At 46.8% G+C, this 24,651-nt stretch overlaps 1 protein-coding gene across 3 annotated transcripts in view; it reads left to right on the plus strand.

Annotated features, from left to right (window-relative positions):
• Nucleotides 1-700: 700 nt before the first annotated feature.
• The window catches only part of LOC119174480 (trithorax group protein osa), a gene marked incomplete at its 5' end in the record, with an annotated part of 29,458 nt that continues 5,507 nt past the window's right edge, over nt 701-24,651 (plus strand). The window contains 12 exon segments of one of the 3 annotated variants that reach the window (XM_075885886.1): nt 701-799; nt 1,510-1,602; nt 2,244-2,669; nt 4,041-4,396; nt 5,483-5,521; nt 5,823-6,011; nt 6,093-6,303; nt 6,424-6,901; nt 13,330-13,747; nt 17,974-18,054; nt 20,577-20,841; nt 23,529-23,597. In XM_075885886.1, coding sequence (XP_075742001.1) covers nt 701-799; nt 1,510-1,602; nt 2,244-2,669; nt 4,041-4,396; nt 5,483-5,521; nt 5,823-6,011; nt 6,093-6,303; nt 6,424-6,901; nt 13,330-13,747; nt 17,974-18,054; nt 20,577-20,841; nt 23,529-23,597 — 2,724 coding nt within the window. 3 annotated transcript variants of the gene reach the window in all.

The raw sequence follows: 24,651 nt of genomic DNA on the forward strand, positions 1-24,651 counted from the left end.
CCTGCAGAGTGCGCCACCACAGTAGCTTTCACATGCTAGCTATGGCTTTATTCATAACCGAGATAAACGCACGCGAAAAGCATTGTTCAGCTGTGCTGCTCGACAAGGTAAGGACGCCGCAAGTAGGCTTCACAGCATATACAGGCGTGAAGTGCGCAATGGCAGTCCCCGATCTGTACCACGTGATTTAAAAGCCAGTCGCTGCGCTCGAAAATGCGGCAAAAGCATTCTTTTTTTATTATTTCTTGCGCCGCATCAGCGCGGGCAGTCGTTACTTGAAAAGTGAGGCTTGGCTCTTCGTCTCACGCGAGCAGCAGCGCATAATCGCATAATCGGCGGCAAGGTGCTCGAAAACTGCTCACTTTCGGCCTTCTAACAGCCACCTTCTGCTCTTTAGACACAGTATTGAAGCATTTTCAGTTGAGTCTCGACATATATATATATTTTTCAGAACAGAAGAGGTACAAATACCAAACGGGTGAAAAAAAAAAAAAACTAATTTTTAAGAAAACTCATTTTTTGACGCACATCTCCCCACAAAATCTCCAGTTCTGCGCAGTCTCCCTCTTCCTTGTGTAAGGTGTACGTTTTTATCCAAAAATTTGTGTCATTGAGGTGGTTTATGCTGTGGGTTTGTTTGATGTGTGCCTATAGAGTCTCATTTTTGAACCGAGTGTTGCTTGTTCGATTGCCTGTGCAGGTTCACAGTCAAACATTCCTGTGCCTCCTCGACCCTCATCAAGTCAGTCTGAGAGCAGTGCGCCAAATCATCTTTCTCAACCACAGCTGCCTCAGCAAGGTGGGTGCTAGTTATGTGTCTCGGCCGGGTTGCTCTAAAGGAAGTGGTAAATGTTGCCGTTAAGGTTTGCAGTAAATAATTCCGTTACTGTAATTTAAAAAATGGGGTACTTTCATTACACACAGAGAAGCTTGATGAGCCATGTATGTAAAAATGAGAAGTAACTTGTTTGGCTGACATTTATGGATATGTCAGCAATCCAAGCTGCTGCAGGGTGCCTGATTGTTTTTACTAGAAAGGAAAATTAAACAAGAGGTGGGCCAATGCTAACTTGGTAAATTGAACAATAAAAACAGTGAACAGATTCTGACCCCCATCGTTTGAGGCTCGGCATGGGAGACAGTGGTAAAATACCGCTAGATAGCTGCTTAAAATTACTAACCTGTACATGATATTTCTAATGCTGCATTATGTTTGAAAGTGGCCTTTCTCACTCTTGATAAATAAAAAGAATAGAACGGGTCCTCATTCCTTCTCCGTTTATTTATTCCCTTTAATGGGTGAGAAACTTGTAATTCAATGCATATGATTTAATCATTTTTGCAATCTTTGGTGTTGTGTGGCTTTTCTACTGAAATGTCTTTTGTTGGCTTTTTTCTTCACTTGCCAACAAGCTAGCTTAACAGCACTGGCATGTTGTGACAACGAATTACGCACAGTAATCATGGGATTCAAAGGAACTGAGCATGTTACTCCTTGCCTCTACCCAGGGTACAACCAACAAATGCAGGCATCAATGTATGCAACCAAGATGCATCAAGGAATCATGTCGTCATCCTATCCTGGTCCCCACTATCCCCAAAGTAAGCTGTTGCTCTGTGTCCGGTTGAGTGCTTGAAATTCTGTGTCAGGGTGTTGTTCAAGTTCCTGGCTGTCTGTTCTGTGAACAGTATGTTTATGATTGGCATTTTTCTTTGGTTAATTATGTGCTTTAGGAATCGTGTGCTGTATCACAAGTTCATAAAACCTCAAAGACCAACAGTTGCATTAAATAAAACATTAGCTGAGCTGCAGTTCATTTGTGGGACAATTTCTGTGTATGAAGCAAACCTTGTCCTATCTGTGTGAGTGGGTACCAACCAGCTTTTGATTACTGTGGAAACAAGAAGATAGTGTTTTTGGACTGTTATGAGCTCAATGGTCATGGCACGAAGCACTAGGCTAACACATGAACGAGGGTTTATTGACATAAATGGGTGCTAAGAAAGGCTCTGAAGTGTGAACATAAGGCTGCCTGTTATACCGGCAACAGATAGAGAAATGATGTCAGACCCGTCACACGCATGCGCACTTCTGCCTGCTCCACACTGCACACAGGCCCAACCCACCCACCCTTCCTAACATAAATACACTGACATACGTGCACTGACAAAGCAGCTTATAGTGCTTTGTGTGCCAGCGTATGCATGCTCAAAGCAACATGCTTTGTTCTACCCTTCTCCAGGCAACTACCCTAGGCAGCAAGGTGGCCTGGGTGCCATGCCTGGCTATGGTCCCCCTCAGGGTCCCGCCGGCTACCCGGCCGGGCGGATGGGCACGCAGGGTGGCTACCCGTATGGCAACTCGCAGTACGGTGGCTACGGAGGTGCCAACAGCCTGATGCCTCCCCCACCGGGTCCGCAATACCCAAAGGCGGCGGGTGCAGCCTCCACGATGGGGGCGGTGCCCCCGCAGGCTCCTGGCGGACCTACGCGTCCCATGTACCTGCGTCAACACCTTCAGCAGAAGATGTACGGCTACAGCAGCCCCATGACTCCACCAGGCGGGGACGGGGCTTCGCCATCTCCGTCGGAAGGCGGTCCCCCTCCCCCTGGCGGGGGTCCCATGCCACCCGGCGCCTGCTACTCGCAGTGTCCACCAGCACCTATGAGTGAGTGGCATTCTAAATGAACACTCCTCTTCAGCTGCTTTGGCATGCATTGTACTCCACGGCACCATCAGTCTGTCCTTCCTTGCCCGATTTCACGTAGGAGGCGGCTTTTGTTTGCTGCAGAAATTCTGTTACTTGTGTGGTTGAATGGGTTGATTAGTGCCCAGTGAGACCAAGGCTTTTTTGACAGTAGCCTTTTCCTCTTTGTGAATATTAACCAGCTTCAATCTTGGGCACACTGACATGCAGATGCACACATTGCCTGTAAAATAAGCATTAATAAATAATCTGTGAGTGAAATGAAATAACCCGTACTGGTGCACTGTTGCACTTGGTGTAGAATTATCACTCGATAGTGCAGTCAGTCCTCTGTTGGAACATCAGAAATTGGAACCCTGCCTAGAATCTTGAGGGTGGTTTTCTTTTTTTTTTCCCCAATAAGATAAGACTGCTAATCATCTGCGTGTTGTTACACCTAAGGGACAGATGCAGTGCAATCAGCATCGCAAGACCCCCCCCCCCCCTTTTTTTTAAGCTTGTGTGGGTTTTTAGCAAACAGTTCAAAAAAGAAAACTGACACAGGGGTAAAAAAAAAAGAACAAGCCTCTGTGTCCATCTTGTTTTTTGTGGACTATGACCTTTTCCTCCCACTGAAATGCAAAAAAAGGCCCCTTACGCCATGAAAGCTCACATCAAAGAAAAGTTAATTTGTATTTCCGAGAATAGCCCTGCTCAGCGAACGGCAAAATATTCATTGTTATGTTTACCGGGGTTTCACAGGCAGAGGGTGGAAATATGTCCTGACTTTGACATTCTGGCAGACCAAGCTTGTCGATCTAATGGTCCTTGAATCGGCGTGCGATTGAGGCTTGTGCAAAAGGAATGCTGTTTCAAATCTTAAATTTGGATTTGCAATCAGTTGCCGGAGAGCTATAGCTTGTGAATTTTCAGACATTCTAATATATTGACAAATGTGGGGATTGTAATAGTTTTGTGAAAGCTTGTGAATTTGAAAGCATGTCCAAAAAATTGTCAGTTGATTGCTCACTGCTGTTAACGTCATCATATTTGTACCTTGTAGCCTTTGACTTTAATTCTTGAACTTGTTGGTTGCTTCTGGCCACGATAGTCTGGTGAATTGCTTATCAAAAAGTGGCGGTAGTGGCTGCTGTGGCTTCATTTTTGATGAGTACAATTTCACTTCTAGGTGGTCAAAATTTCTATAGCCCTCCACTACAGCATCTCTCAGAGTCGCATCGCGCTTTTGGGATGTGAAACTACAGCAAATATCATTACCGTTTTGTTGCTGCATTTGAGCAGACTGTGTGGCCAGGATCTCTATAGTGTCTCCTTCTGCCTTATGTTTTGCAGGTGGGCCCTCCTCGCTGTTGTCGCAGCAGGGAGGTGTTGGAGGTAGCCCTCCCGTAACGGGTCCCGGCCAGGATGGGGGACGATCCCAACTTGCACCCCCACCCACAGTGTTGGACGAGGGGAGCCAGGCATCCAATGCGTCCGCCTCGTCCTCGCTGCCCGAGGAGCACCTTGGGCCGGCCGACAAGGGGAGCAGCAGCAAGCAGCCGCCCATGTCGCACCCGCCCACGCCCAACACCCTACCCTCTCCCGGGGGTGCCTCCATGTCCTCCTTCCACGACGAATTCGAGAGCGTCTCGAGCCCCAGTTGGCCACGGACGCCAGCGAGCCCAGTGAGTGGCCGTCCCAGATCCCAGGTCCCGTCCATCACCACGTTTTCTGTGCGAGGGTGGCCATCTCTGTGTCTTGTTGGAGGGAGGCCTTGCAATTGAGTTCTTGATATGCAGACTTGTGTGCAGATAGGTTCATTCTTAACTGGAATGTTCAGGTATCTGCTCCCTTGCATGTGACTGTTGCCTGTAGCAGCTTGGCTCGTACATAACGCGTCATAGTAGTGGAAAATTAGCTCCATCTTTCGTGTGTCGTGAGTGGCTGATCATGGCTGAAGATGAGCATGGGCAGTGCATTTAATGCGAAGGCAACATCTGGTCATTAAGAATAAAGGACTAGATTCCAATATAAGGCAGAAAGTTGTATAGGCCTTGTATAGGGACAACTGTAGCCTTGGCAAGCACGGGTTCGAGTTGAGTGGTGAAACATGGGAGAGGCCTTTGTTCTGCGGACAGGCGAGGAATTCGCCTGTCCGCTGCTTATGTGCGTCCACTTAGCAATGAACCTACCTGCATCTTACGACTGACTGGCGGAAATCGGTGTTGGCTTGCACTAAATAACTATTTCAGTTTTGTGTGTGTGTCTGAATTTTAATAGTGTGTGAATGCCTGCATTTCTTGTAACTGGAGGGGCAACTTGCAGAGTTTTGTTTATGTGTAGATGAATGTAGCAGAAAACATTTTGATAAGTTCCAGACTCATTGAAGTCCTTGTTTTTATTTTTTAATCGTTAGTCTCATGAAAGTCTCAGTGGCACAGTAATGTTAGACAGGGATCTGTGTATGCTACTAAGAGCTAGCATATAGGCTCGCAGCAAAAAAAGGGGGGGGGGGGGGGCGTTAAAATACAACTTTATTTGAAAACACGGCACTATTGGGCTAACTGTGAACTGTGATCTATTGGCCTATTTTTCTGAATCTCCATTCTTGTACCAATTTTACTGGGAGCAAAATTGTGTGCATTTTATGTTGAAATAAAGCTGTAGTAGTTTGTAGTCTTCCTTAGAGTAAAGGTATTCTGCAGTTGTATGTATCATTAATAATTCATTATTAATATTAAACACACACTGTATATTAGTGAGTTCTCTTAATCTGATTCTGCTTTCTTCCATAGGTTGTGAATAGCCAAGTATACGAACATCATATTATTAAGGTATGTGGCTGTTTTATTATTTTTTTCTCTTGTCACTTTTTTTCTTGGAATATGCTGAAATTATTATGCCCATTATTTGGTCGTCCAGACTTGAACCGAAGCTTCCTTCTTTCTGCAAACACACGGTTCACACCTCTTTTCTTCGTTTTGGAACTTGCACGGATTAAAGAAAGAGAGATTGTTTGGCACTTCATTTTTCGTATGTGCCAGCAGAATCGGGGCATCGAGTGCTTCTATTTGGGGCTGCATGTGACTATTCTTGGCCAAATGTGCCGACGATTGCTTTTCTCTGTGCTTGCAGCGGCCAGACGGCCTCCTGAAACTGTACGACATGTCGGAAGACCCTGAGCGGAGGGCCTTCCTGGACAAGCTGATAGTGTACAACGACGAGCGTGGTACTCCCATCACCCAGTGCCCAACCATCAGCAAACAGCCCCTGGACTTGTTTCGCCTCTACCTCATCGTCAAGGATCGAGGTGGCTTCGTGGAAGTGAGTGTCGTCTCTTGTCTATTCTCCTTGTTGGCGGCAAATAGTAGTGCTGAATGGGCCGTGCTCTCCTCCTCGTTCTAGGTAACGAAGGCAAAGCATTGGAAGGATGTGGCTGGTGTGCTGGGCATCGGGGCCTCCTCTAGTGCTGCGTACACCCTGCGTAAGCAGTACATCAAGCATCTGCTGCCGTTCGAGTGCAAGTTTGACCGAGGGGGCATCGACCCTCAGCCCATTATCAGCCAGCTGGAGTCTGCCTCCCGAAAGAAGACCAAGGGAACCATGTCGCCTTCGGGTGCGTCTCTTGCCCGCTTTTCTTGTGCCTCCACGGGGGCGCTCCTTGGGCCCCGCGCATGTGGTAGTGCGAGAAAGGCGGTGTGTGAGAGTGCTGCCCCCATTTTCGGCATTGTCGTAGGTGCGAGTCAAGATTATGGGCCACCTGCCCAGACGATGGAGAGCTACCCGACCAGTGGAGGCTACCACCCTGGGGCACCCTACCCCCCGAGTGGTCCCCCCAGCATGATGGGGGCTTCCGACTACCCGTGCCCACCGGGCTACCCACCTTCGAACCACGTGGGTGGTGGCTGTGAGCCGGACGGTTATCCTCCTTCGGAGGAAGGGCCCTACCCAGGGGAGGGGTATCCCCCTCCGCACGGCTACCCCCAGGCACCTCCCTATGCGGCGGCCAGCCAGGCCAGTCTGAGTGGGGGCTCCTGTGGCTATGCGGGGCCTGGTGGTGATCAGTATGGGCCTGCTGCCCCCGAGGGCTACCCCCACGAGGGTGGCTACAATGGCAGAGACCCCTACAGCAGCAGTGGCTACCCCATGCGGCCGCAGGCAGGGGCACCGCCCTACCCACCCCAATACCAGGGAAGCCACTACGACAGGGAAAGGTGTGGTGGAATTCTTTGGCCTTGTTTGATTCGGGGGCTGTCCTCACTTTGGAAATGAAACATCACTTGCTGTAGCAGGGCTACTTCGTGTAGCAGGTGTTACGTCACACGAAGAATGATAGGGAGTGTACTGTCGAGCCTTGCTACACTGAAACTGACAAGGTGAGGATGAAGTTTCGTTGAAGCGAGAATATTGTTGTAGTGAAATCGAAAAAATATATATATATAGCTGACCTCGGTAAGCTAGCTAAAGAAGGGAACCCTTATTCCCCAAAATCAAAAAGTGTCGGTCGCTTCCTTTTTTTTCACAGCAGCGTCATGATGCGATTCTCACACATGCATGGCAAGGCCATGTTGGAAGGCATGCTGAAACAACGACCTTTTGGGATTGAACCTTACAGTTGCACTGCAGTCGATCCCGAATATATCGAACTCGAAGGGGATCGCGAAATAGTTCGATATTGGAAATATAAAATATGTCCATTTAATGGGGGATGTGCCTTTTAAAACTAACCTTCTTGTTTCTTTTTGGATGTTGATCAAAATCGGTACACTCTAAAGATGGCCTCGCAGTGCTTTCAGAAAAATTTCAAGGCGATACAAAAACTAAGGAAGTACAAATTATTTCTTTATTGAACTTCGTGGAGGGGCTGGTAGTTTCTGTATAAACGCGTGTAAGGGCCGCACTTTTTGTTCAAGAAATGAGGGCCAATTTTTCAGGGTGCAGCCCATACACAGAACTTTTTTTTTTTTTTGGTGAACCAAAAACAACGTACCAGTTAGCGAACGAAGAGCGTTAATTGCAGTATGCCGCGTGTGCGTTTAATCGTCATCACTCGACGAGTCCTCTAACTCGGAGTCCGAGATGGTGTGTTGCGGAGCACCATCATTCCACAAACAATCATCTTCGGTGCCTTCCAGGCTGTTAGATATCCCAGTGACCTTAAAACTTCGGGACACAATGTCCGTCGACACCGAGCCCAACAATACCCAACCGAGAACAGTAGCAAGCGGTGCCCTCTTCAGCCGTCCGGTAGGCGTCTGCTTATGGTTGCCAGTTGCCATCCATTCCGTGTAGAGTCTTCGGAACTCAAGTTTGAACGGTCGATTCACGCTCACATCCAATGGTTGTAACATTCCTGTGAGGCCGCCTGGAATCACGGCCATGTCTGTGCCGACACGGCGCAGCTGCTCCTTCACCTTATCGGTAAGGTGGCCGCGGAAACTATCCAACACTAAAAGTGAATGTTTGGCCAACAAAGCTCCCGGTCTGTTCTGCTTTTCACCCAGTCACTTTTTCACTTTTCACCCAGTCAAGCACCAAATCATCATCCATTCCTTCTCTTGGGCTCTAGCTATAATGCCCTTTGGGGAAAACTTCGTTGGGAATTCTTTTTCTTTTCAAAACAACGTACGGAGGTAGCTTCCGCCCGTCTGCAGTCACACAAAGCATCACGGTGCAGCGTTGGCGCTGCGCGCCAACGCTGCACCGTGACCACCGGCGCGTGCAACGCTGCACCGTGACCACCAGCGCGTGCGGAACACCGGCGCTGCGCGCCGGTGGTCCGCACGGCAACACTCTTCTTGCCTTTTGCTTCGACTGTGTAGTTCTCGGGAGAGTCAAACCACAAAGGAGTTTGATCAGTGTTCGCTATTTGTGACAACAAATAATTGTGCTGATGGCGCAGGCAGATGACATGCTTGTGAAAACTAAGCACCTTGTCGATATAGTCTTCTGGCAGCCGCTGGCACAGCGTGGTCCTTCGCCGAAAGGAGAGTCCCTTCCTTTTCAGAAACCTTCGCACCCAGTCAGCACTGGCCTTGAAATCCCCGGCCGGTATATTTTTCGCACGTGCCAAGGCTAGTGCCTTCATGCGCAGCATGTCCGTAGTGAGCGCAAAGCCATCGTTCCACGCCTCAGTCACATAGCGGAGCAACTCCTCTTCCAAATCAGGATACTTGCACTGTTTTCCTCGGAAAGCGCGCTTTTTGGTGTTGGTGTTCTGCAAGGCTTTCTTCTGAGCGCACCAATGTCGAACACACTTCTCGTCGACGTCGAATTTTCTGCCGGCGGCCCGTTTCCTGTGCTCAAGAGCAAACTCAATCACCTTCAACTTGTAGCCTGCTGTATAGCTATTCAGCTGCTTGCCCATCGTGCCAAAACGTAAACCTCCCGCAGAAAACTAGCTAGAGTCCCAGAGTCATTAAACAGCGCGCAAAACTTGAGCAGTGGTTGCAGAGATATCTGTTCTACGAGCTGAGTGTAAAGCCAAAAAAACAGTATTGAGAAAACTGCGTTTGAAGTTTTTCTTTCTCTCCACGTCAATTGTGATCTTAGGTTTGTCTTGTGATATTTGACTTCTCAGGCATCTGGCTTCTGCCCAGTGTGCCTTTGTTGCCTACATATATTTTTTTTTTTCATAACCTTTTTCTTTTTATCTACAAAGAACAAGTATGCATTTCGAACCAAGTTCTCTGTATGAAGGATTGGTGTGGCAAGCTTGACAGTGGGATCAGCTGCTGATGCGTAAAATGCTCGTTCGCAATTCCAAGGAGCTAGCGAGTGATGTGCTTCATTGCTTCCGAAGAAGCACGTTGCCACGAGTGCTCTAGCGCGGCGTTTTTGCCCGTAAAGTTCATCTCGCCGTCAGCAAAGTTAGGCCTAAAGACAACTCTGATGACGCACCACGCTCATAGACTGTACCCGCCTGTTTGTAGTAATCTGATCGTGAATCCGCTTACTGCTTAGTTGCTTGCGAAAAAGCACGTCGTCACGAGTGCGCTAGCGGGTTGTTCTTTTCCGCAGTCTCGCCGTCAGTGGAGTTTGGCCTAAAGACGACTCCGATGACGTGCCATGTTTTGTACACAGCGCGTCCGCTCGCGATGACGCACCATGCTTGTAGACTGCACCTGCTCCTAGAAATCTGATTGTGCGTCCGTTTACAGCTCCTAACTAAAGCGTAATTGTATCCTAAGTGATCGTCAAGTCGTGAATACATCACGAAGTAGAGAGTTTTGACAGCCATATCCTCGCGACACACAAGCAGCAGACAACGATCTCCCGGATCAATCATCGGGCCAATGTCAAGGCAAGCTGTGGCAACATGGCGGCCACAGCCAATCAAGGGCCTCGAAATGACCTTGAAATGTTTGCTTTTTGTGCACTTGTTTTTAAAGGGAGGAGCCGGCTGAGGCGGGAAATTTGAATGTGCAGAAACACTCTTTCTGATGAGCCCTAGAAGATGGCTCCCGGCCGTGCTCTTGCGAAGCACTTCTGCGTGGTTTTGAGTGTAGATATTGAGTATAGAGATATTGAGTGTAGATTTGAGTATAGAGATTTGAGTGTAGATATAAAAGGGTTCCAGAACCTGAAAACTTGATTTTTAAGAAATCGATTTTTTTTTTCCATTTTTCACCATATCAAAGCTGCTTACCCTCTTAAAGGATACCTTGAAGCGCTGCGAGTCTCCGAACAGTTTCCAAAGACTGTGCTAAGCTTCCGCTTGCCGACTTTCCCAGAATATCCAAAGAAAAGCATGAAATTCACCGCACTTTATTTGGCACGAAAAAAGTCTGTGAACTTGGCTTTCTTCTTTGTCTGAGCCATTAAATTCATGATTCCATCTCAAAATTGTTGAGGCTTTCCACATAGGCAAACCCAGCGCCTTCTGTAGGGCCACAACAGCGGCGAATAAGGCTAAATGCCGACGCAAGCTCTGCGGCGGTACAGTGTTGCGTCGAGGCGTCGTCAGCATTATCGTCGCTGCTCTGGTCGGCCTCATCGGCACTGGTGACGTCGGCCACGATTTCTGCATCGGTGCGGTCTTGCACATCATCATCAGTGCTGACAAAATCGCTCGCTGTGGCCCCATCAGCGATGGCACCGGGAAACGCACAAAGCTTGCAAAATTCTCGAGGCACTCGTATGTCGTCGTGTGCTGTGACATCGCCGACGCTGCCAAAGTCGTCAGGGGAAGCTAGAAGGCCAGATTTACCGAAGCAGTTCACGATCGTGGCTTGTTTGATGCCACTCCACGCGCCGGTTACCATTTTGTATCACTCCTAGGATATCGGTTTTCATTTCGACCCCCAACCGAAAGTTGATCAGGAGCCTCTGCACCAGATGTCGCCTGTAGCCAACCTTGGAAGATTTGATGATGCCTTGGTCGAGAGGCTGCAGCCTCGATGTAGTGTTGGGCGGCAAAAACTTGACTATGATTCTTTTGAGGTGGCTGACCACATGATGTGCTGAACAGTGGTCTACAAGAAGACAAACATTGAAGTCCGCCTTCTCCAATTCCGCATCCCGTGCACGCATCCGTTCGAAAAAGAGGTCCTGCGTCATCCATTTTTTTTTTTTTTTTTTTTTTTTTTTTTTTTTTTTTGTTGAACGCTTAGCGGACCGAAAGGCTCTTCGCATTCTTGAAGCATCACGACGACTTGTTCTTGCCGATAACGAACAGACGCAGCTTGCAAGAGCCATTCATGTTTGTCGCAAGCAAGATCGAGATGCGCACTATGCTCATTTTTCCTCCATAACAAGAGGTCCCTTTAAGATTCAAAGTCTTGTTCGGCAACATTTCCCAAAAGAGTGCCATTTCATTAGCGTTGTATATATCCAATAGCGAGAAGCTGTCTCCTATGTTTGGCCACTCTTCGGACAGCCACTTTTTTATGTCCTGGCTCTTTGTCGTGCCGCTTTCGCCGGAGAGGGTCTTCCCAACGATGCCATAGTGAGTCTTGAAGCGTTCCTGCCAACAGGTGCCACCAGTAAAGTCGTCCACCCCAAGGCTACAGCGAACTACTTCACCTTTTCCAGCAGCATCGGGCCATCAACGGGAATGTTTTTTGCCGTAGTTTCCAAAAACCAGGCGTACAGCGCTTTTTAAACGTTGTCATACGCGGGAGCATGCACGTGACAAGCCTTAGAATGGCACGACTGGGCAGCCTTTGCCTTTACATCGGCTTTGTTCTGGAGAATCGTGCTCAATGTGCTCCGAGGAATGCCAAAATCTTCTGCGACTGACGGCTTCTGCTCTCCTGCCTTCACTCGCCGAATGGTGTCGGCTTTGGTCCCCTAGTCTAAGTTTCTAGTCTTCGCTTCCATGGCTACCAGGGCCAAGAGGTGCCGCACACAGGTCAAACATGAGAGCAGTGAGTCCACGACAGACCACTGAGCCAGCACAACAAAAAAAAAAAAAAAAAGAAGAGCAACGATTGCAACGAAGTCCTACTTCTGTTGAAACATGCTCTCGGCGGTGGCAATACCTCTAGGGCTTTTCTAAACAAGCAGCAAAAAAAAAAAAAGAAAACAAAAAATCGCCAGAGGTGCACAACTCCCAAATGCATGGCCTTCGAGATCTGAAATAGCCACTGTTGCATGGAGTGCCGATGGAAACGGTTCTCAAAGGCTAAGTTTTTGGGGACTGCATGCCAGAGTGCGGGGTCGGCTTGAGAATGCACATCGTGCCGAAGCCGCCAGTTCAGACTATCGTGCAAGTTTTATTTGGTGCTTCAAGGTGTTGGCATACTTATTAAAAAAACGCTTTACTACACCTTACATGCTGAATACCGTAGCAAACAAACAGGTGCGTTCGCAAGCGCTGTGCAAACTTATTGAAGCAACACAATCACATTCTCAACACGTGCGCACACGATAAGTGTCAGTAACTGTTTTGATAGGGGACTGCATAAGTGCTGTGTGCACTTGTGGAAGCAACGCGATCACATTTTCGACGCGCACACGAAAAGGATCCCAACTCTCTTGAAACGAGGTCGTTGTAGTGAAGTATTCAGTATAGCAGGATTTGATTGTATAACAACTGTCATTTTGGGTATTTCGATGTTCTCCTACAGTTCTTTTGTATGTTTAGCATGTTGAGCTGCATGCATGTTTTTGAGGACATTCCTGTTTTTGCCAGGAGTTTAAGTTGTGTTTGTAATGTAATGGAGGCATTGACGGGGTGTATGGAAATCTTGCTAGAGAAGGCCAAGGTGTTTCACTCATGTGTCAATAACAGTGTCATCAGTTGAGCTGGCCACACAATGTATCTACAGTGATCCTGTATGTCTGTAACTCGATCTGCAAAAAGTTAGTAATACTTAGCAAAGTTTGAAGAACTACATCAGTAGAGGTCGAGGTGATGAAGGTATTCAGTGGATGTCTGTAACTCGATCTGCAAAAAGTTAGTAATACTTAGCAAAGTTTGAAGAACTACATCAGAATCTTAGAGGTCGAGGTGATGAAGGTATTTAGTGGGAAACAAAAAAATAAAGCAAATGTGTCTGTGTTGTGGATGGGGAATAAAAACATGCTTGTGTGCTCATCGTGCTTCACGGGTATTAGCATGTGGCAGCATTATGTGGTGTGTTCCCTTTCATCTTGATATTGTGTGAATAACAAGCTAATCGACCGATGTCTTTTCCAGGTACGAGCAGCAACAGCAAGCACAGCAGCAGCAGCAACAGCCACAGCAGCCGCAGCAGCAACAGCAGGGGGCGTCTGGGGGAGCTCCGCCATCGTCTCAACCAGGTGCAACGGCAGTGCCTCCGCGATCCCAGCCACCCCCGGCATCTCAGATGGGTGCCGGACCCCCAAGCGCCGCGGAGCCGCTGTACCAGTACGGCTCCTCCGCGGCAGCCACGGGGCCCGTGCCCCCATCGCAAGCAGCAGCGGCAGCAGGCAGCTACCAGAGCAGGCCCTACCCGCCGGGCCCACAGACCACGCCGGGCCAGGCACCGCCTTACTCCACGCCATCCCCCCAGGGGGCCGCCCCACCACCACCTCAGGGAAGCACCTCGGAACCCTACCCTCCAACCAGAGGTCCTCCAGATCAGGCCTATCAGGTGAGCTCCTTAGTGTGCCTTCTTTGCTACGTTAGCAAATATCACTCCTGTTCCCTCTTGCTTACCCGGCACGTAGTGCCAGCTCCCCTATTTTGCGGAATATGCAGCATCTTGAGGCTATCGGCCATGGCCTCTCTGATTGTCTCACCATCGCACCGTTGCCAAAACTAATTCTTTAGTAGCACCTGGTGTCCTTGCTAGGCCAGTTTGCTGGGGAGGGATAATAGAAATGGGTCTGTGCTGGTGCTTTGACAACACCACGAACCAGTTGCACTCTTGAAGATACTTTACCAACGTCATAATTTGCAGGCACTTGAAGACAATTACAGCGTTCACTTATGATCTGTAACTTTGGTTTGACTCCTACATTGCATAAAAGCTGCTCGGCTTTCTTTTTATATCAAGTTTGAGTGGTGGTAAAGCATAGCCCTGAAGATGGCACACTTTGGGCCACATTTTTTTTATCCCCCGCCCCCTTTTTTCTGAAAGCAGCTAAGTCTCCTCATGAAGTGATTCCTGAAAATTTATCAAAAGTTAGAAAAGAATATATATATATATATATATATATATATATATATATTTTGCCAATGCCTTTAGATTCCTGTGGATATCCCCTTCAGCAGCAGCAGCATATACAATTTTACATATCAAAATTTAGGGGCACGTCACACACTAGATTTATTCAAATGGCTTGAAATGCTGTGTGCACATATGTGCAGCCTTTCTGAGTGGACACGTATTAGTCATTTAGCTTCTTATGCTGCGTAATGCAGCAGAAGATCACTTTGGTGGCAGCAATACTATGTTTGACAACTAGTTGGAGTGCAGTGTTTCGGGAACCACATCAAGTTTTTTTTCCTGTGTTTGAAGTGAATGCAACCAAAAAACTAGCTATGCTTGCACTTGAGCTCGCTATTTCATTCCTTTTATGCAAAAATTTACGCTGACTGAGTAAATGAAAATTAGCTACCTAATTACATGCTAATTTACAATAATTACTCACACTCACAAAAACATTCATAATTATCCTTCTTAAAATGTAATACTGAGTGCCCTAGAATAACACCATGCAAATTTGACACATTTGCAGACAGTGGATCGTGATTTGCGCCCGATGGGGATAGCTCGAATGGAACAGATGTTATTTTCCCTCTAACTTGGCAAATGTGCTGAAATTGATGTTTTGAGAAAACGAGGAAAAAAAAAAAACGTTTCAAAACACCTTTATTAAAAAAAATGCTAATAAAATCTTACGAAAATGCACCAAGGGCGTAATCTGGATGCATCCCATTCTTATGCTTCTTCTTGACCAGCCTTTTCAGATTTAAGGACGCTTCTTTCTATTTATTTGAGGTTGCACTATGACAACAGCCCTTCTCCCTAGCCCTCAGGGATGTGCTGCTGAATATTGTGATGTCCAGCTGCTCTAGCATTGCAGCAAATGCATTGGCCTTGCTCGTGTTGAAATGCAGCACAGCTTCTGGCAACGGCAGCTTGCACAGCAAAAAGAGAATCATGCTGCTCTTTTGATACCAAACTCTAAATCGCGGATCGGAGGCTTTCGTGTGAATTCCGAGTCTTGCCTTGCTGGCATCTTGCGTTGCTACCACACCACTTGATTTCAAATAGCACTCAATTTTTCACGCTGTTGCCGACGCCGACGAAAGACCCTCAAGTGTCGTGGTTGTCTCGCGGGAGGGTGCGTTGCGAACTCTACTGGCATTGATCACAGCAGCGTCTACCCACGCATGGCTGTCAAGGAGGCCTGTGTCTACGCGCACTACACCATTGCCGATAGCATCGGCGCGGTCATAATTCATATAGCGTCTGCTATATGGGGAAGCCGTCTCGCACATTCTTCTATTGATAAGATCTTCAGTACACAGGCGGCCAGCGGCCACGCCGCGCACACACGAGGAACAGTCTTCAGTTACGATGGCGTTATGAAGACGGTGTTATCAAACAATGTCGGCGCTTGCTCCCACGATGCAGTAGCAGCACCAATGGGCTTTCTGCCTTTCTTCCATGAACAGCGAAAATGATGCTGCGATCGGAACTTTTTCGCACCGCCGGGCATAGAAGACACACAAGCACGTTGGGGACACGAGTCACGACACCTTCGCAAGGGCGATACTCTCTTAAAATGGCGGCATACACTACCAGTGAGTTTTTCTCGCCAATCTGAAAGCGCCATTTTGGTCACATGCATCAAACAACCAATGGAGTCATGCGCTGCGCGTGATTTTGAGTTCGCTTTTTTTGCTTTTGCGAAGGGCGCATAGTTGTCTACTTGAAAAGGAAAAAAAAAAGCTAGAAATGCAACCTTTCCAATAAGACCAAGATGGCGCTGATCGAGTGTGTAGTTCTTGTGCTGTCGGCGATTGAAGTATGGATAGTTTACACTTACATGCAAATTTTCTCTTTTTATGGGCTATAGCTTGAAAAATGAGCGGAATTTCGAAGCCAAACTTTGCTGATAGGTGCGGAAGGGCATTTGGAATGCAAAAATGCTGAGAAAGAAAATGAGATTTTTGGGCTGATTTTCGACTTCCAAGTGCCGCGTCCCCCTTAGAGAAATCAGGGCAGCTATACACTAGCAATGCCAAATATAGATAGGATACGTGACCTGGCAGCGTCGAATAGTGACTGTAGCTGTAATATAATGTGTCCATTGCATTCACTGCAAGTTGCAGCTTTATGATGTGTTCTTCGCTTTGCATCTGTTGTGCAGCCTGCCTGTTGATGCATAAAAACTGAGTCTTATCACGACAGAAGGCAAAGAAAGGCAATTGTTTAGATGACAGTATTTCTCATGAGAGCGTTATCCATAGCCTAGGCAACATTCTTGCTTGCACCAGCTCGTTCTTATCACATTTAAGAAGCTCCTTTTTCCAATATTTTTTTACATTGTTGCGTTGATGGCATACATCATCAGGTTTTGTTTGAGTTCTGTGTGGCTTTGCTGCTCATTGCAAAACTACGGGCCTGTGCCTTTGTCCTAAGCACTTATCAGCATCTTTCAAAGCATGTCTATGTTCGTGATAACTACAGCGATTGAACTGGATTTTATGATGAAAAGCTTTGGTAGAAAGGTGCAGTAATACCTCGTTAATCTTTGCTTGAAGGGTGCAGTAATACCTCGTTAACTCTGAAGTTGTAAAAAGCGAGGAAAATTGGGAAATTGGTGAATATTGAGAAAAGCAGAGTTGCACTAATCGCAGGGTGAAATTAGCGCTTTTCAGAAAAATCACTACTGCTTATCAGCTTTTCAGCAGCAGTTTCTAATCTTTCTCATCTCATGCAGGTTTAAAAGAGAAACGAAAATAACATACAAGAGACTTACAAGAAATAACATACAAGAGAATAAAAAAAAAAACTACGGATTTTTGGCAGCATCGCGCGAATCTTGCAAAAAGGTTAGGCGGCGGAATTTTAGTTTCACTGCCGGTCAAAGTTTTGAGATAAAGAGAAAAATCCACAACAGACGTATAGGAAAATGTTCGATGCCACGGAAAATTTCAACTTGGCCAATCTTTCGAGATATGAGAGTTCGAGGCTGTGTAAGACGTAACTGTCATAGCTCAAGTGTGCTGCTGCAATACTGTTGTGGTTTATTGAAAAAGCACTTCACTGTAGGTTTTTAAGGACAAATGGTTTTGCATTAAGAATTGTTCAAATAAATGTTTTGATCATAGCAAGCTGCCAAATAGATAAGCTGTTATGTTGCTGAGTTGAGGAAAAGTAAATTTTGGTGGAAATATTTTCACACAGATTTTGTTAAAAGGCAAATTCAGATGTTCGCTTTGAATGATATAGAATGGGGGGGGGGGGGGGGCAGAAGTTGGGGTTCTCAATTGGTAGAAGAAGCACTAAAACAAAGCGATAAAAGGGACAATTGAAAAGGGAACACGAGCACTGTGTTGGAACACCATGTTTGTGTTCCCTTCTCGATCGTGTCTTTCACTCTGTTATAGTCTTCATCTACCGCGCAGCACCAACCAGCACTATCAAAGACACTTAAAGCTTCTAAATTGCAGGTGCTTATCGACCATGCTTTGCAAATGCAGCTTCATTTGTGTTAAAACAACACCTCCTCCCCTTTTGTGTGCATGTGTGCATTGTTCAGCTTTCTTTATTTTTATTTTTTTTCGCCGCTGTGCTGTGCTTTTGTGCGTGTACCCTTACATGTGTGATTCGCTCCCTACTCCCTCCCCACCACCACCTAGATGGCCCGTGGTCCAACCCCTTTACCCCCAAGATCAATACCCAAGGCACCTCCTGTACCCCCTCATCCTACACCTCCACAAGTAGGTAGCCTGTTGCTGATGATGAACTCGTCCGAGGGATGGTCACGGGCACTGACATTCTGGCAGTCACTTTTGTCTCTCTTCCATTCTAAGCTCATACGCAGAATCTGCTAGTGCGCTTCATTGTGCATCTTGTCTCACCTAACCACGGTACGAGAATACTTTAGGTGAGCGAACGCTGTGAAGCGATCGCTTGGCGGGGAGAGATTATGTTCTCGTTTGCGGCATGCCGATAGATTGCCCGCTGGACTGAGGACCATGGCGAACTGCTGGCGAATTTCGCAAAGCACATCCGGTACGTGGGTGACGGTTTTCAAATCAGGAAAACCGGGTTATCACGCCATAACCACGCGACACGCATACAGTGGTGCCGCGAAAGAGTGGTTGATAAGGGAGGAGGTTGACAGTGCAGCGAAGGTGTTGTGGCGACAATAAATGAGCGCTGCTACTTTCTTATGTATGGGGTTTTCCTACACTGTGAAGGAGGGGGAGACGGGGCAAAGTTGGTAGCGCCATCTCTCGGGCTACTTGCGAGCAGAACATTATCGGCCACCGCATAGTAGTCCCGGCGTTCGCTCACCTAAAGTATTCTTCTACAGGGCAACTAACAAAGATGGTACAGCTGTGTCTGTAGTCCTAAAATATTGTCATAATTTCCATCGTTATATGACCTCTGCAACGTGTGTCTTATGTCACGAGGAGCTATTCTTTGAAGTTCCCATCTAATAGACATGATTGTTTTGGCAGAACACATTTAATTACTCGAGAAAGCGGCGAGCCACGTCGACGCATTGCACTTGTTCTGAGAATCTGGAGAAAATGCGTAGTTAAAACAATTAATACGTGACAAAGTCCGTCTTAGTATGCATTTCTGCAAGTGCCAGAAGCTTGTGAACTATGCAGGGATGTGTAGAGGTCCTGATGGGCACGCTAAACAGAAGGCCAAATCAAACTTGCTTCGAGAGCTAATCGCAAAATCCAAGTAAATTCACAGCTTCCAAGCCAATCAGTAGCAGCCAAAATGGGTGGTTCAAGAATAGCTCCCCTGCTGAGTTAATGTTGGGACAGCTAGTAGTTGCGCCGAAATCGGTGTTGCATGCATGGGCAAACTGCTTGGGGAATGTCTGTGCTGTCACTTTCAAAGAGCAACATCATGGCAGCAGTTCCCTTCACCTCCACTCTTTCAGGCAGTGTGCTCGTCTCTGCAAGTGGAGCACAACTGTGCGCTTGAGCAATGCTAATGCACTTTTGACTCGCCGTGAGGTGGTAATTGTAGTTGAGAGTCGTGTGCCGTACGGATTCCTTACTTCCATTTGTATCCGTTCTCTAAATCATCCACCACGCGGAGAAGTGATCATGCTTGCACAGCTGTGTGATTTGCTATTGGAAAAGAGAGTGGAAAATAAGAATAAAAGGAATCCTTACAGAACACAAGCTTTGACTCATTGCTTGGCACATTGCATGTTAGTCTGGTGGACGGCTAGCGTTGTTTTTCAACCCTCTCTGCACATCGAATGCATAACCATAGAGACACATCTTTATGAGACTATGCGTGATGTATCAGTGTCCTTTGTGTGTGAGTTGCATCAGAATGCATGCGCTTGCATGTCTTAGGTTGCGGGAAGTTGACAGAAAAAGTGAGATTGGGTGTTAACAAAGTGCATTTTGTTATTCAGAAGATCAGAGGAATTTGTCTGAATTGATTGGAAATTTCTCATCACTTTCTCACTATGGCATCTTGATATAAAGTTTTTTGTCGAAAGCACTGTTTTGTTTACAAACTGTAGGCATCAATTCTTGCAAATGCTTTCTTTGTCAGTGCCATTAAAGCTTTAGAAAAAAAAATTCAAAAATCGGTACTCCTTGAAGTGTACTGCAACATCATAGCTTGGCCTCGGGTTACGTATAGTAGACTCTTGACGACACCTGAAGGGACCAGGAAAGTACATTCCATCTAACAGTAGCTTGTTTACCAAGAGATGAACAGGGGTGCAGAATTCAAGCACCCAGCCAATCATATTAGAAGCAGTTGTTTCATTGAAGCAGCAGTCTTAAGAAATTTACGTTTGCTGGGAGCCACATGCGCTTGTTGCTCTGTATTGCTAGCTTTTGGTTTTCATTTCATTTCATTTCATTTATTTACTCTCAAGGCCGAAGCATTACAGAGAGGAGCGGGTATACATCGTACAGAAAATCAGGAAATACAGCAAATCAAAATTATATGCGCACAATGGCAGTCTGAAAACCATAAAAGAAAAGAAAGACTGCGTGAGGTGAAGAAGAGGCAGGGTGGTTGTAACAACAATGTTCAACATGGTTGCGTCTTCGAATGACACGCGCACACAAAAAAACTAACAAGAGAAAACACAGCGTGACTTAAGTGGCGAATTTACGCGAAATGGTTAGAGAGGGCGTTTTTAAACAAAGTGAGGTCAGTGATAGCAGCGATAGGGGCGGGAAGGTTAGCATGGTTTGAGCTCTGCTTCGTTGCTCGAATGCACGCTACGTGACTGCTCCACCAGATGTACCCTGGAGCTGGCCAGCAGGTGTACCCGGGGGCCGTCACGCCACCGCAGGGCCAAGGAGGGCAACCTCCGCCTACGGCGAGCAAAGCCGGGCCGTACCCGCAGCAGCCCACCGTTCAGCGGGAAGCTCCTTACCCCAAGCGCCACCCGGACTTCATGAAGCCCCAGGAACCTTACCCGCCCGTACCACCGCACATGGGTGCGGGGCCCCCCTATGTGCCACCCCAGCCGGCACAACCACCGGCCTCGCAACAGTACCCAGGTGAGTGACTCCTGGCAGACGGGACGCGAGGATAGATTGACCGTGTTCTGCCAAGTTTCACTGCACTAATTTTCCCGCAAGGGTTGACTGTAGTAGCGATAATCAGAGGAAACGAGCTTGGGCTACTTTGAAACTATGTGGCTGCTTAGCTAGAGGACAAGAGCTTCATGCAAGTTTTCAGCTGTTGCATTCTGATGAAGGTGAAATGCTGAAAACACACCCCGAATGCTTGTGTTCAGATGCACATAAAACCTGAGAGTTTTTCCTGCTAATGTTTACGTGGAGGCTGGCTTTTTTATAGCGTCAAGAGTCATGGGCTTTCTTCAGCACAACAGGCAAGAACAAGAAAGAAAAGGCACTTCGTCTCTTGTCTTTCTCATAGCCGCCGCGATGGTACAGGGATCGCGGTGCTCGACTGCCGACCCAAAGGCTGCGGGATCGAACTCTGTTTGCAATAACTTCATTTCAGTGGAGGTGGAACGCTAGAGGCTCACTTGTTTTGATTAGTAGATTTTTGAAGAGCCCCAGATGGTCAAGATTTCTAGAGCTCTTTGTTGCAGTGTCATATTTTCGGTATTGTTATTATTATTGTGCATTTCTCTTGTTTCTCATCCTTTTCTCTCACCCTGTAGTCTTAATTTAATCTGTGTTATAAGCTTGCTGAAGGATCTTAGTGCCATCACTGTTATTCATTGAGGTGAGAGAAATCTAGTCCTGCAACAGGAGTCTGAACATGCACCTTCATAGGTGTTCCTTGGACTGAATTTCGGTAGAATGATATGCAACTGCAAGAGTCCACCGTCAATGCTGCCAGGATGAAACATAAGCAAGAGTACGAAATTGGCAAGTCGTTTGACAGCACAGGACTGTAGTGACTGTGTTAGGTGTGTGTACTTCGAGTGTTGTGAAGCTAGGCACATAGATTTCGTCTGTTCGTCCATGCCATTCCAATCAAAACATTCTAGCAAATGCTTGGAAACTTGAGCATCACCATAAAGCATGTTTTGCAGCCTTAATGTACACGTGCATATCTACTGCGCCATCGTTTTCTCCTTCACGGCCGTGGCCCGAATTTTCCCCGTTGGCATGGTCTTGCCGTGACTATTTGCTATGTGGTCACACTTTTATTTATTTTTTTAATGGCTGGTAATTGAGAACTGGTTTTGATTGTCATATCGTAGGCCACTGCCTTGAGACTAGAGAAAAAAAGAACGCTTTGCAACTGTATTCAGAAAAGGCACAAGGACCCTATGCTCTGTTTTATACATAACATAGCAGACAATGCTGCAAGAGCTGGTGCAAACACTCCAGAGCACTTGCACGTGTGATACATGGTCCCATATAATGCATGGAAGAAAAGTGACTAAACGTTGCCTAATCAATGTACAGTCGCCGACCAAAAAAAAGTCCGAAAAATTGAACAGTCTGAAAAGTTCGTTTTTGCCAGAAATATGAACTTTATTCCATCAGGCAGGCTTATAAAAGCCCACGATTCTGCCTTGCCTCATACTACACTTCGAAGCAATTTGGTTCACCCATATTTGCACCAAAGTGACATCTTCACCGAAAATGCTTGACAAAAGCGTCACCACGGTGGCGATCTCCGCTCTCCGGCTGCGGCACAACCTGGTGAAAAATTTCTTCGTCTGTGGGCTCCGCACACGAAATTGTCATCATCCCCACGAGCGAAGTCTTTAACTAGGGAGTTTTAGAATAACTGGGCGTTGTGGGTATAGCGGACGCATTACGAGTTCTAGAATAGCGTTTGCTCCCCCTAGGGAAAGGTCTAGGGACATTCACCCCGACGCAAACTCAAATGCACAGAAGCTAGACACAACACTTCGCGGGCCGCAATCGCCGCACGCAATTTCGGATTTTCTGCGGGCAGGCCGCGAACGGTGACTCGCGTTACGATGCATGCGCAGTGGCAGCGACCGCACCGCGAGCCCTTGCTGTGCGCTATTCTAAAACTCCCTAATGCTATTGTGGCAGGCACATTCACTCCACTACGGCGCAGCTCCGCCTCCTCCCTGTATGGTGCGATGACAACAGGGCTGACCACTACGGCTGACCGAAGACAAGAAAATGGCCCCGTGCCGCGTTTTCTAAGGCAGACACTGCCTCCGAAACAATAAATATGATGTTTGCTTTCCAATCTTGGAGGCAGGAAAGCCATTTTAAAATTAAGCTACTAAGCTTAGTCAAGCCGGCAGAAAATCCAACATGGCGTCGTCCATACAGGTTCGTGGCGTGGCTCAAAACAAGCGATTTAGTCCGAAAAATTCAACTTTAGGGGGCGAATTTGTTCGAAAAATCGGTCAAAAACATGCATTAGCCCTATGGGAACCCTGACGGTGCACTACTTAAAGTTTAAGGTATCCAACAAGTTTGAATTTTGGGAGTCCAAAAAAATCGGTCGGCGACTGTATCATTATTGAACACACGTGTGATTCGGTGTGAACTGAACTGTCACAGGTGCTCAAATCTCTTTCGGTTGCTTTTAGGCACTTCTCACGACTTCGCCACTTGCGTTACTGTTGGAGCATTGTCAGGCAAGTGTTAAACGGAGCATAGTTCCTCATAACCTCTCATGAGATGCCTGAGTAAGCTTCACAGGGGCTGAGAGGTCATGCCCTTTTCTCTTTCAGTCTAGAGACCTCACTATGGTTGTCTTTGACTTTGCACAGACCGCAGCCAGTACCCTTACCGGCCGCCTCACATGATGACGCCACCCCCTTCTTCTATGCCGCAGCAAGGTGAGAGATATACTGCAGTACAATACAAATGCTGCCATTCGATCTCTGCCCTGCTAAATTTTAATTGCCAGTCTTGACTTAATTAAGGTGCCTAATAATAATGAAAAATGTGCTTCCACAGACAGAAATCCCTGCACAGGGTGACTGTTTGCTCTCAATTGGGCTTGGTGGGACAGTCTTCAGCCTTTATTTGATCTTGAGTGCATGCATCTCATGCTAAACAGCATTTTCTGTAGTAGAACGGGTAGCTGGGTGAGTTGGTATGTATCCATGATGATGTAAATTTTTTAGCGCGTACAGAAACAGCAGGACAAGAAAGTGACATGTATTTTTGCCTGTCACATGACTTGCACATGTGCTGAACTGGTTTCCAGGTCCTTGTAAGTTTTCTTCCTTTAAAAAATAAATTAGTTGCGAGTTAGTGCTTGTCTGTCTCTCTCCTGTCCTATTTTTTCTAAGTGCGCTAAAATGTTATATATCATGGGCATTTTCTGGCTGTTTTGTATAAGCAGTTTACGGAATGCAGTGTGTTCCAGCACTGGCAGACCATCAAGCGCTATGTGCAATCACTAGATTTTTCTAACTGGCTTCATAAGTGCTTGCTTTTATATATATATATATATATATATATATATATATATATATATATATATATATATATATATATTGATCTTCCCAACGAGCTCTTCATGTGCTGGGAGTCTCGAAGTGACAGTCACACATGAAAACCGCTTGGAAGGACTTCATAATGATGTGGATACTCTAGTTGAATTGGTCTAAGTTGAGCATCTCCTTCCCCACATTTTGGTTTTGTTCACCTTTAACACGGTGAACATCACTGGCTTGAGGTTGTTGTATCTTCAGCTATGTGCTTCACTAAGCTTGCACATCCTTGGATGTTGCTGCCACGTTAGGTGCCCACTACGTTGTGGCACGTCTTAGGCACAGATGCAGGGAAGCGTCTTATCTCAAGGACATGTATTTTCTGTACCGCTCAATGTCATATGATTATTCAGTGATCAGCGTGCCTGTGGTTAATAATCACACGTTGTTT

Source organism: Rhipicephalus microplus, unplaced genomic scaffold (assembly GCF_043290135.1).
Source record: "Rhipicephalus microplus isolate Deutch F79 unplaced genomic scaffold, USDA_Rmic scaffold_405, whole genome shotgun sequence".
NCBI lineage: Eukaryota > Metazoa > Arthropoda > Arachnida > Ixodida > Ixodidae > Rhipicephalus > Rhipicephalus microplus.